The 13,925-nt window shown below is 42.8% G+C and overlaps 1 protein-coding gene across 1 annotated transcript in view; it reads right to left on the minus strand.

Moving 5' to 3' along the window:
- Positions 1-13,925, minus strand: part of NDFIP1 (Nedd4 family interacting protein 1) — a 753,142-nt gene that overhangs the window by 582,134 nt on the left and 157,083 nt on the right. The window contains exon 2 of the mRNA XM_044069282.1: positions 13,040-13,127. Within this exon, the coding sequence (XP_043925217.1) occupies positions 13,040-13,127 (88 nt within the window). The remainder of the gene's footprint in view (positions 1-13,039; positions 13,128-13,925) is intronic.

Consider the following 13,925-nt stretch of genomic DNA (forward strand, 5'->3'; position numbering starts at 1 on the left):
CCTCTGAGGTACTGCCTTAATAAAGGATGAGAAAAAAGTGGTGGTTCTGTATTGTAATGAGCCGAAATGGCAGAGGCATGAATTTTAATTGATGAAAAAGATAGGCCTTTGTCCAGCATCTCAGTTAAGTATTGCAAAATCTGAGGAATATTTGGTACCGCTGTATCAGTTCCCTGTGCCTGGCTCCAGGCACAGAATCTCTTCCATTTTCCAGCATAAGATTTTCTAGTACTAGGCCTTCTGGCTTCCAGAATGACATCCATCACAGCTTTACTGAGAGGTGTTTTTTGTAGGACTACATTATCCGCCATGCTGCCAAGTTTAATGTTCTGAGTTGGCTGTGCATGATCTGATTGTTTTGCTGGGACAGTAGTCGAGGTATTTAAGGTAAGGGCCAAGCTGGGTATAGAGATAAGTTCCTTAGTATTGGATACCAGTACTGGCGTGGCCAGTCAGCGGCTATCAGTATCATCGTTTGCTTCTCCTGTCTGACCTGTAGGAACACCTTAGGGAGGAGAGGCAGTGGAGGAAAGGCATATACTCATAGGTTTTTCCAGCTGAAAGATAGGGCATCCACTTTCCATGCTTGTCTGTGATAAGTCCTTGTGCAGAATCTTTTTAGTTGGTAATTGAGAGGGGAGGCAAATAGATCTATGTCCGGGCATCCCCATTTCCTTGTTATGCTGAATACTTGTGGATCCAGCTTCCACTCGTGGGGATCCATGAGGTTTCTGCTTAGTTCGTCTGCCAAAGTATTTTCCTTTCCTGGCAGGAATTGTGCCTGCAGATGTACTTGGTAAGTCAAAGCTGTGTCCCACAAGGTCATGGCTAGTCTGCAGACGGGGTAAGAATGTGTGCCCCCCTGCTTGTTTATATACCACATGACCGTGGTGTTGTCTGTCTTTATCAGTAGTTGTCCCGGATGAAGTAGGTCCTTGAAGGCTGTCTGGGCATTTTGAACAGCTAACATCTCTTTTTAATTGATATGTAGATGCATTTGGTTTGAAGACCATGTGCCCTGAATGCATCTTCCTGCCATGTGGGCTCCCCAGGCATAGTCTGATGCATCCGTTGTTAGTGTCTGCCTGGCTGGAGGTAATGTGAATGGCTGTCCCTTGTTCTGGTGACGAGCCTTTGCCCACCATCAAAACTCCTGTTGCAGGCAGGGAATGAGAGTAATGACCGTTTCCAGGCTGTGGCAATGTTGAGTCCAAACACTTTTTAGGTACCATTGAAGTTTCCTCATATGCAGTCTTGCATATGGAATTAGTAGGATGCAGGATGCAATGAAGCCCAAAGCCTGCAGAATTTTTCTTGCAGATAACTGGGTCTGTGTTGCCAACATTTTGAAATAGGTAGTCAGTTGCCTTTGTTTGTCTGGTGTGAGACAAGCCATCTGGGCAGTTGTATTCAAGCTTGCACCCAGGAATGTAATCTCTTGTGAGGGTACTAGTTTTGATTTTGTTGTTGTTTCACGAGAGCCAGAAGTTGAAGAAGAATGTCCTTGTTCTCTGCTTGAATGAGACAGTCGTTCAAGTAAGGATATATTTGTATTCCTCTTTGTCTGCAGAATGCAATTACTGGTGCCAGGCACTTTGTAAAGACCTTGGGCACAGTGATTAAGCCAAAGGGCAGTGCAGAGAATTGGTAATGCATTGAACCTGCCTTGAATCTTTGGAACATGCAGGTATGCCTCTTTTAGGTCTAAAGTCACAAGCCAAGCATGCTTGCCCAGCATGGGCAGAAGCTGCTGCAAAGTCAACATTTTGAATTTTGGAATATCCAGGAAAGTGTTCAGAATAGATAGGTCCAGTATCGGCCTCCAGGCCTTGTCCTTTCTGGGTACCAAGAACAGTCTTGAGTAAAAACCTTGTCCCTGCTCTTGCTCTAGTACTTGTTGAATGGCACCCATGCCCATGAGGGGATGAGACTTGTTTTTCTGCCTCTGCCCATTGATTTTTTGGCAGATCTAGCCAGCCGTTTGCCTTTGGTCAAGTATAGAAATGGAACTTGTAGCCTTGTGACACTATGTTAAGAAACCCACTTGTCCTGGGTTATGATGTGCCAATTTTGAGCAAAAAGTGCTAATTTTCCCCCTAAGGGTGCTGACAGAAGATACGTGCTTGGTGCAGGCAGGGGGAAGTCACTGAGACTGTTTTCTGTACGTTTGTGATCTGTCTTCTCCAGCTTTGGAGGTGGAAGCACCCCATTGCTTGGGCCTGTAAGAACCTTGTGCCTGGGATCTGCCCCTAGGGCGTCTGGGTCTGCCCCTTTGAGATCTGTCTGACACAGGAAAGGACCAATTTTTTGTAAGCCAGTGTCTACTAAACCTAGGTGTCTGTACTTGTAAAAAATATTTGACAGTTTGCATAGATTTAGCTTTGTCCTCCATTTTCTTTAACACCTCTTCAGCCTTAACACCAAACAAAGTATCATGCTGTAAAGGTGCATCTAGTAATTTAACTTTAACATGATCAGGCAGATTTTGTTCCTTTAACCAAGCATGCCTCCTAACTACAGAGCCCGTAGCTCCGGCCCTGCAGGAGGCCTCCAAAGAATCAAAACCACATTGCAAAGTATGTTTTCCAACTTGTTTTGCTGCATACAATAAATCCTGCATTTCCTTGTTTTCTGCACATTCAGAATTTAACATTTTCTGTTTAAGCAATCCCATGACATGTTGCTGATACTTATGCTTAAGGCCCTTACAGCCAAAGTTGCAGATGTGTAAACCTTTTTTCCCCATCTATCCAGTGCCCTTGAATCTCTGGTCAGAGGGGGTTGGGTTTTTTGCCATGGAAGCCTCAACTCCCTTTGGACCCTGTGAAATAGTTTCTGGGTCAGCAGCAGGGTTTTTAAAAAGAAACTTGTGTGAGTCAGGAACCCTCTAATATCTGTCAGGCTTAACCTGGGCTGTGAGTAAGGAGTCAGGGGTCAGACAAGACTCCGAAAACACATCTACAATGTCTAACACAGGTGAAATAGCTAGAGGCCTGTGCTGAGGTAGTAAAAGAAAATCCCTGAGCCTCTCTTTAGATTCTGAAAAATCTTGGCTCTCCCAGTGGAAATGCTCCCTCATGGTATGTAAGATTTCCCCAAAGGAATAGTCCTCAGGAGGAGATGCTGAAGGTATAGATTCTACAGCATCAGAATCCTCATAGGGGGGAAGAGAATATCCCTGATCAGAAGAGGAATCAGAAGAAATAGAAACCTGATCTGAAGATTCATAGTCAGTGTCTTGCCTAGGCCTCTTATCAGGAGGGGGATGGGAACTCCTAATCAAGGTAATCACGTCTTCGGCCATCTTGAGCATCTGTTTTTTGGGCATAGAGACCTGTCCACGTGGCTCTTGAGTTTGTTTCCTTGCTTTAGAAGGTGCTTTAGTCTTTGAAGCTGATTTAATGCAAAGATGTTTAGGTCTGAATACACCCTCAGAAGGCGGTACCTGCTCAGCGGCTCCGGACCCATCTGAGGGATTAGCGTCCGAGGCTCCAATACCTTGAGTATCCAGCGGCATGGCCAACTCTACGTGGGAGTCGGAAGCGGCCTGCAACTCAAAAGTAGTGGGCGTCAGGGGCTGCGAAAGCGCCTCATTGAGAACCGGCGACTGGCTTAGGAGAAGCTTCGTCGTCGGTTTTGGGCCTCTGTTGTTTTTCTCTATCCTTTTCTTTGCGTTTTTTGTAAACTCCGGTAGTCGGATGGCTACCAAACGACATTTCAGGATAATTAAACTGGCGTCCAAAATAGTTTAAAGCAAAATCATACAGACGCTTAATAGTGCATTGGTTAAATCTAGCACAAAACCGACAACCAGTAACGTTGTGATCAGGGCCTAGGCAAGGAATACAGCAAGAATGAAAATCCTTGAGGTATTTGCTTACCACAAGAAATGCAATTAACTTTTTCTGACATCGGTCTGGAGCAAGAAAAAAGTTTCCCCAACGGGGTACTTAGCTTTATTGAAGACTTCGGATCTGAAACTCAAACACGAAAATCTCAGAGTCGGCCAACCGGCACTTGCAAACTGCTTCTGCTTCGGGCAGCGCGCAGCAAGAAAGACTGAAGAAAACGACGTTGGCTACTTCTTTTATACCCCTGACAACCTGACGTCAAGGAAGGGGCGACAGCAGCCGACGCAGGACCCAAGACTTTGGAATTCAGGCCGGCTGAGGGCAACCTGCCAGCAGGATTAACCAAATGTAATGACTGCAACAGTGAAACACTAAGAACATCTGCAAGGGCATGCCCTGGCTGAAATTGACAGCTGTAATCCACATTCCAACTCTTTCTTCAAGCATGGTAGTAAGGGGAGTGAGATATCCAGAGGATGAGAATGCTGATTCCAACAAATCTTTAGTATCCAATGGATCTTTCTCATATGCAGCTTTGCCAGAGGGCGCATCGGCATCAAGGATGCCACTTGTCCCAGGCCTCTCAGGAATTCTCTGGCTGAAAGTGTTTTAAGAGAGAGAAGCTTCTGAAGGTAAAGAGCGAGGTCTTTTACCTTCTGGCAGGGGATGAAGGCTGTCATCTTGTCAGTTCTTATCCTGCACCTTAGAAAGACTAGGTCCTTTGCAGGGGTCAGATGGGACTTCTCGTGGTTCACCATGAACCTGAGATCTGCCAAGGTTCTGGTAACCAGGAGTAGGTGATGCTGCAGTGTGTGAAGGTCCTGGTGAAGTATTTACAGATAGTCTAAATATGGGTATATTTGAATGCCCTGTGCTCTGCAGTGGGCAATCACTGGTGCTAGACTAAACACTTTGGGGGCTGTGGAGAGCCCAAAAGGTAATGCAAAAAATTGAAAAGGCAAGGAATGTACTGAGAAACATAGTAATTTCCTGTAGCAGGGTGAATAGGAATGTGAAGGTAGGCGGCCTTCAGATCCAGGGATACCAAAAAGATCTGATGGGGGATAAGGGGCAACAGCAGCTGCAAGGTGAGCATTCTGAAGGTGGGAACCTTGAGATAAAGGTTGAGTATGGACAAATCTATAATTGATCTCCAAAAGACCATCCTTTCTTGGGACCAAAAATATACTAGAGTAAAGTTTAGCTGGTGTGGTGGGACGCTTTCTATGGTGCCCTGGGCTTGAAGTTGATCTAGAATAGAGGGGAAAAGATGGAGCTGCCTTGAGGGCGGCTGGGGTATCCCCTGGAAGGAGTGTAGAGCCCACCAAGTCACAAAATAACATTTTCAAATTATGGAGAAGACCCAGGCCTCTGAGGTGATCATCCGCCAGGAGGGTAGGTAGAGTGTGAGGCAAAGAGACAGGGGTGTGGAGAGAGGTAGTGGGTTAGAGTCACAGTTGAGGGGTTCTGTCTTGGTCAGGCTGTTTCCAAAAGGGAGTGTTATTACCGGAGGAAGGGGGTCTAGGAGTGGAAGGTTTCCTAGATTGCCTCCGTCCTTTATCTTGTGGTGGAGCAGAATGAGAAGACCATCTCCTAACAAAGGTAGTCCTTTGAGGGTATTTTCTATGGTACCTAGGGACAGGTGAAACCAGTAAATGTTTTAAATTTTGCAATTCCTTCCCCTTTTCTTGCAGGGGATTTGAGGAGTTCTGCAGATGCTTCACCGAAAATGGCCTTATTATCTAGTGGTGCATCCAGCAACTTGGTTTGTACATCCATAGGGAGGTTGTAGTCTCACCCAAGAATATCTTTGCAATACAGACCCTGAAGCTGCAAATTTAGAACAGGCCTCCACCGCATCATAACTGAACTTAAGGGAGTGCCTCCTCACCTGTGAGGCAGTGAAGAGATAGGAGTTTAGTTTGGCCTTAGCAGGCAAGGGGGCTGCAGCCTTAGAAAGCTGTCTAGAACAAACCTGGCCATGTGGGTTTGACAGTTTAGGGCTCTGATGGCAAGATTGGAAGTATAGACCTTCTTCCCAAGGCTAATCAAACTTGCTGTCCTTGTCAGTAGGGATTAAAGAGGTACAAGGCAGCTGCCTGGAGAATTTGTCAGCTGAGGCTGCTATGACTGCAGGGGGGTTCTTAGACAGGTACTGGGTATCCAGACAAGTTCTGTAAAGTTCCTCAAGACACTTAGAAGCTGGGGGTTGAGAATCAGGGGCCTATGAAGCAGCCAAAAAGGCATCCTGAAAGGGGACTCCAGATGATGAGGGTTGATCCATCTGAAGTAATTCAAAATACATTTAATTTTGTTTAAGAGACATCTGAGGCCTGTCATCTGAAGTATTCTCTCATGAGAGAAATGGCATCTCCAAAAGAAAATTCATCCCCTGGAGATTCAGGACTCAGAGCCCTCTTTCTCAGGGGTAATGAAGTCCATGGGGGATTCAATTTGAGAGCAATAGGTAAGGAGTCTTCAGGGGAGGAGTATTCCTCCTCAGACTCTAAGGTCTGCACAGGAGGCGGTATCTGACTGTAGGGCCTGGAATGCCCTGAAAAGATTTCGGGAAAAAACGTCCCATCCAGGGGCAGATTGCTGTTCTATGCTTTCATTTTTGTTTTCTCTTCAGGAGAGTTGAAGGATGGGTGGATTTACAAGCCGACGTCTTGGAGGATTGCAGAGCAGGAGTAGGCCCCTCCAATGCCACTAGCCTTGGTTCCCCCTCACCATCAGGGACTGATGGCTGATCAACCTCAGAGGACGTATTCAGCATTTCCATTGGGCTGGCTTCCATTATGGTTCCCAGTTCCAACTGAGAAACAGGCGTCCGATGGGACCCTGGGCTAAAATCTGCCTCAAGTCTCACCGGACTCCTGAGGTACAGCATGGGCGTCGGGCCTAACTTTTTTGGCCTTCTTCCTAGGCGGCTCGTTGGAAGTACTTACCCTGCCCTTCATACCTAACGCTAGACGCCAGTCTCTCTGGTTCTCTAGACAGAGTTTGAGAGCAGCCAGACGGCTGTGAAGAGTTTTAAGCACAAATGATTCAAAAATGTCACAAGACGTATGGTCGTGGGCCTCCCCTAGACAAAACAAGCACTTATCGTGTGTGTCCTTGTGTGGAATTTGTCTTCCACAAGCACACTTCCCCTTTCTAGCTGACATGTATGCCTGAAAAGCTAATGAATAGAAAACAAAAAAACTCAAAGGGTAGTTATCCGAAGCAGACGGCCATCAAATTCACAAACTGCTTCCTCAAGTTGGCGGTCAGGAGATCACTGCAGCATAAAAGTTCTGAAGCGAGTAAGTGCAGACATCACCTTTACAGCCAATGTCAGTTTATGGCTCTGACTGACAAACATCGCACGTATCCCTGCTCCTAAGACTTTGGTATACTGGCCAGATGTCTGGTGCTGCAGGCAGCAACCTCCCTAAAGTAATGAATACTGCAATATGAGAACAGAAGAACATCCACGGTATGTGAGGCAGACAGTAAGAAGCCAGTAGCAAGCTGAGGAAAAAGTAAAAAAGGCAGATCTGGACAGTGCGAACAATAGAAATTAAATGGGAGTGCAGCAGTGAGCACACTTATCAACCAAGGTATCCACAAGGCCAGCATGATCAGTGGGGATCTAATAAAGCAGATCACTACAGTATCCACTGAACTGTGCAACACCAAACAAAAACAACCAAACATACACCCCTCTAAAAAAACTTAAAACTTAAAAAGAATGAACAAACAATTTATTGCATCCTTTGTTCATTAGATTAGTCCCACTAAGCTAGCAGTCCCTTTTCAGGCAAGACTCAAAGTGGTATTCACATGGACAACACGAAATTTGAACAGGACACTGAGGAAATTGTCCTACACCTTTCCACATTACACCAATACCAGTGCATGGGCTGTTGGAAGTGCACCACAAGCATGGATGTCAGTGAGGAGTCTTTCTGTCTGGACTGCATTGGTACAGCCACTGTTCCAATATCTGCAGTGGAGAAGGATTACAGTGACATTTCATTTTGTGTAATGATTACCCTAATCATGAAAAGTGGTTTGGGTGATGCAGCCCTTGTCCAACTGATGGAAGACAATGAATTCACAGACAGTTTGAAGCTTTCCATGGGGGAATCATCACCCAGAAGCACTACTATTGGTGAAGGCACTGCAAATGTTTTGGCTAAAAAGGAGAGATGTTTTCTCTAAAGGGACATACGCTGCAATGATTAATAGGGAAAAGCATTTCGGAAATCGTATTCTGTTGAAGGTTATAGGTTTATTGAAAGTCTCACAAGAAGCCTGAGGTATGAATGTGAGATGGGGTTGTTTCATCCTTGGGATTTTCTGTGCAAAACATAAGGCTGCTAATTCAATCAGGGAATGAAGTTGGAACTGGCTGAAACTTTTACCCTTCTCTCTCTTTTTTTTTTTTTTTTTTAAGGAGATAAGGGATATACATTTTTGCACTAAAACTGGGTTGTGTCAAAATCTGTAACTAAATAAATACTGGTAGTGGCAAAAAAAATTTGCGACTGAGAGACCTAACCTTACAGTTAACTATGTTTAAGTTTATATTTCAGACAGATGTCTTTCTGCTTCCATATTTCTGCATTGTTTTGCATTAATTTTCAAATGGGATACTTGTTTTACAGTTGCAAGGAAGTGTCTAAATCTGACTGTTGCTTATGACAGCGCTATTGAGGAAGTAGACGCTGCGGGGCACTTGTTGGATGTGCATTACCTCTGTAACCAAGTAAACTACTATGAACATATGTAAACTGCTTTTATGCTGTATACAACATGACAGTAAAGATCCCTTACACTTTTTGATAAGTGCCATGAGATCCATTACATTCAAATGATCCACCACCAACTTACACAGATGGTACTTCAGTTTAATGTCTTACCCAAAGGATGACACACAAGAATGTGACACCCCCTTTACCTTGCACAGGTTCACAGAAGAGTACTATGCTAATGGCTCAATAGCCCTTATATGCCTAGCCAGTTTTACCCAGCCTTCACCCAATTTTCTATCGCTAGGGGAAAGATAAGAGAGTCAGCAAGCAGGGTTTTGACAATTGTAACAGACACCATCTATCCGTAAGGGACATGGGTGCCAGCCCAGGAGTGAATTTACAATTTCACATTCATCAGTCCAGACTGCACTTGAAGATGGTCATGGAAGGGATCTGCTTCACGTGAGCTCGAAGCTTATTCCAGAGGAGGGGCAATCTCTGGAATACATCTCTCTCTCTGTCTGGCATGATCTATTCATGTCAGAGATCAGGATTAAATTAAAAAAAAAAGTCAAACTAACTTTGTCATTTAGATCTACACAAGTGTAGATAAAATGAGATTCTGTGCAATCAGCTCATGGGACAGAAAAGAAATCACATACATGGAAATACAATTTAAAACATATAATAATAATAATACTACCACCGTCTTATAAATCAACTCTACACTTAAGTATACAGCTACATATACTTATAGAAACACACTTAAGATAGTATAAATACACATTTAGCAGCAAGGTTCAGGTAATAGTATTGCACATGAACCATGTACAACATTGTGGGAGAACAAGCACACAACAGTAGCAGCTGAAGAAAAAATATTGCACCTGGGTTAGTAGTATAAATTATAATGGTTGGCTGTGCTTAATAGATAGATAAAATAATACTGCACAGTGAATGGGAAGTCCCAAATTCCTAACCTGTCAGTGATCAGACCTAATGTTGGAATTAATAAGTCTGATCACCTTCGGATTAAAAACAGTCTTTGAATCTAGTTACCCTGCATCAAATACTGCGGTATCTTTTACCCGATGACAAGCTCAAACAGATTGTTTGCAGATCCTTGGAGCAGGTAACCCTTGTGCAGTTTTGAAAATATAAAACATTTCTATCAGGGCTGGGTCAGAGACTGCCTTGTAGGTCAAGCATAGATCTATACATACATCCACAAACCCTCCCCATCCCCATTTTTGCACACTAGGTCGGGTGTCACTTCAACAGTAACAATCTAGAGTCATGGTTTACACTGCTGGGTGGCTAGCCCTGCCTCAGTAGTTCTTCCACACCACACACTCACATGCACACTTGCATCCAATCCACCTACTGTATGTTTTTAGAATGTGGGAGGAAACTGGAGTGCCTGAAAGAAACCTATGCAAACAAAGGGATGACATGCAGGCTGTGCACAGAAGGCATCCCAGCTGAGAATTGAACCAGGGAACCTCTCGCTGTGAAGTCACACTACCCACTGTGCTGCCCTAGGGCAGACAGATCATCCTTCAGCAATCAGCAGAAGAATGAATACAGTGATAGGGCTTTTAAAATTGGTCTGCATCTGACATGATGGTTATACCCTGTATTTCTTTGGTGAAAAACTTGACACCAACTGTTGCAAGTATCTGGAGAAGTACATGGCAAAGGGTTCATTGTACTCAATTATTGGTCTGATAAGGACATCGTACAGTGGTACTACGACATCCTTGGATCTGGATGCCATGCCCTTACTTATAAGCTGAGCCACACAAAAGGATTTCCTCACCACCGTGGACACACGGTGGTCTAAGTTTAGATAACTATCTATCAGAGTACACTGATATCTTACCACTGGGTCCACTCTTGGGGGAGATGGGGGTGCTATCTATGTTGTAATGTTACATATGTATTCCAATACAACAAGCCGCAGGCACCATTTCCCATACCTTTCCTACTACTATATCTAAATTCTAGGTCAAAATAAATTGAGCCAATGGCAGCACTTTCCTTCACAATTCAGCAAAGTTTTCTCCCTCTCTTTTTCCTGAAACAGTATAACCTCAGAGTTGGAAAATAACTGTAGGGATACAAAGAATTTCTGTCATCCTGTTATTTGAATTTCATTTCAATGATGTACACAAATGCATTTCATTCACTGCTGTATAATTCTTTAGGAAGTTCATTTATCTCTAGAATCGGTTACCTGGGTGGGTTATGGGTTCCAATAAACAAAGGTAATGAGATATATATATTTTTTTAATCAAGTCACAGGTGTATAACAAAAGAAAGATTTTCTTGGAGCCAGTTCAGAACCGATTTAAACAGCACTTTTATCCACTGTTAAAAGTGCACGATTGGAGAGATAAAGGTCCACTATAATGAGAAGCTGAAAAAGTACATATTTTTTTGTCTTGACAATGTGCTATGCAACCCAAACCTGCCAGCAGTACAACTAGTTAAAACTATATTTTTTCTATACCCGAATACCCTCCATGGAAGCAGAAAATCTGACATGACCTTGTTTTCTTTGAAGGCTATCTTGCTCATAATGCACTGTGTGGAATTTGGGATTACAGTAACCTGGTCTAACTTGTCAGATCAGTCCGATTCACTTGGAAAAGTAGTAGTGAGAGACTGTCAAATCAGAGACGTCACAGTAAAACTGCCCATTTCTTATCGTATATGTGCTACACCACCTGTGAAAAATGCTTGCAAAACAATATATAGTGATACCTTCAGTTTCAGGTCATGTCTTCTTTCTTTGGAGTCAGCCAATGTCATATTTCATGACTTGTAAACATTGTTCTTAATGGTTACGAAGTTCATTCATCTTCAGACTACAAAAAGGCTTAACAGGGAAAAAAGCACTTTACATGGCAGCACAAAGTCAGAGTTCTACATTTTGGACCAGATTAGCTTTAAGACCTCAGTAAGTATGAAATAAAACAAGACCTTCAGGTACCTTGCAGTGCGTTTCCAGGGGAAAATAAGGTGACACGCCATAAGGACAAGGAGACAAATTCCTAAAGTATCATGAGATTTTTTTTTTTTTTTAAACTCCAATTTGGTATGCACTGAGGAAGCTGATAGGACAGAAATGCCAGAGAGAGGGTAACTATAAGTTATGCCTTGTTAATATCTTAAAGTACAAGGATCATTCTCTAGACAGGAAATTTACTGTGGGGAATTTACTTCTGCATTTAGGGTGCTGGTGTCCTTTAAAAATTATGAGCAAACATGTTTTCCTAGTTCAGATAAAAACGCCTACCATTTTCAACATCACCTCTTTGCTCGCATTCCTTTTCCTGCTGAAATTTAAAAAGTGCCACAAATACAGGAAAATGGAGATCAAACACCTATTACACTTTGATTATTAATTTGTGGGGCCAAATTGAAAGCTTTTTTATATTTTTCTGAAACGTGAAGGTGTGAGGGACTACAATTTGTTAAATTTAGAACAGTTTATTTGAAAATGAACTCTTTGCAATTGTTTGGCAATTACTCAAATAAGCAATAACAGCTTGCTTCTCTAGAGATGTCTGTATGTCCTTACAGGCATAATAAAAGAGGAGAGAGAGCTTCTGCTGGTGTACATTTTCCCATATTTACTTCAGTTTTAAAAGTAAAATTTCAGCTGGAATATAATTAAAAAGAGTTTCCTTTTATTATAAAGCAGCGATCTCAAGGCCGTGGTGGTGCAGTGGTTAGCGTTGTCGAATCATAGCAAGAGGTTCTCCCATTCGATTCTCAGCTGGAGCACTGTGTGGTGTCTGCATGGCCTCCCTGCGGTCGAGTGACATTTAAAGACATGCAGGTAGGTGCGTGTGTGAATGGGTGTGCCTTCTTTGAAGGCTGAGCGTCAGGCTGGCAATTCGGCACCGTAAAAATCCATTGCCAATCATTAAAGGACCGGAGTTTTACTGTGGCGACCCCTAACAGAGAAAAGCTAAATGAAAGAGATAAAGCAGCGATCTCAAGCTCAAAGATGCAATCAGCAAAATAGCAAGCTTGTTTTGAACGAAGGAAATTAACTTGCATATGATGTTTAAAGACTCTACTTAAATTAAATGCAAGTCTTCGTCTACCTGAGCCATCTTATACTGTTTAATGTAAGAATTCAACCAGGTTTTTATTGGCCACAGCCTCTGTTCTGGCAAAAACATGCTATTTAAAGAACTGGACATTCAGGTCACTAGCAGTATTCTGGTTGCCCAGCTACTATGTTTCCCAGCTACTATGTTTCTAAACATAAGCAAACAAAACTATTAACAGACATACTAAATATTTACTGTAATGTAAAGCTAAAAATTAGCTTATATCCACAATACTATGCTTTCAACAACTTCAAAGGAAACTATGTCCAACATCAAGCCCTACTACGTACTCACATAAGCACTGCATTCTGTTGCCACTTACCTGCACTATCACCTGCAATACTACTGTAAGGGGGTGGGGCATCATTTGTTGTCTGTGGAGTCTCCTCTGGGTCTTCTTCATTCTGTAACTTGAACACAACAAAAACAAACATCGGAGTTAATCATTAAAATGCATAGTGTGTGTGTAAACTTTAGTTCTGCCTGGCCATTTTCTTTGCAGCAACTACTATTTTTTTCAAGCAATCAAACATTCTGATATCCACAGGACTGCCAATATATGAAATGCTCAAAGTGTGTCTGTTATGGCAATGCAAAATTTTGTGGGCCAAAACATACTAAGCAGTACAATCACTTTTCTGCCAAGAAAAAAAATCACTCTTTTAGAATTTGACTTATTTCCATTTTTTGTATAATATTAATGTGTTTCAAAAAATAGTCACTTAAACAAAACTTGAGGTAATACTTCTGTCCTAAAAAAATCTCAGGGCATCTGCCATTTTCATATATTTTTTTTATTACAGAATGCAACTGCCCAAACAGAGATTTGTCCTGCATAAAGAACAGGCAGTAACTTTAGATTTCCACGTTGTCCCAGCGAGCTCAGCCTACTGTGCTACTGTGTGCGTGCATGTGATTCCTTAGATTGCCGTTGAAGGTTGTGCGTTAGGCCCCCAAGCCAGCATGTAAAACTCTACTGCCATCATTAGCGCGGGAGTTCGGCGTTGGCGTTCATTAACGGAAAAATTGAAGACACACACACACATCTTGTGTGCTAGTGCAGAGGAAATGGCTGTAGCTATACATCTGTAATAAAATGATACATGAACATAGGAAGTAAAATAGCAAAGCCATGTGCATAGATGTTTCCCCCCCACTTAAAAAAAAAAAAGAACAGACAAAGACAAATAAAGAAACCCAATAATTAA

This window comes from Protopterus annectens, chromosome 4.part0 (assembly GCF_019279795.1).
Source record: "Protopterus annectens isolate FY-2018-M chromosome 4.part0, PAN1.0, whole genome shotgun sequence".
NCBI classification, from domain to species: Eukaryota; Metazoa; Chordata; order Ceratodontiformes; family Protopteridae; genus Protopterus; species Protopterus annectens.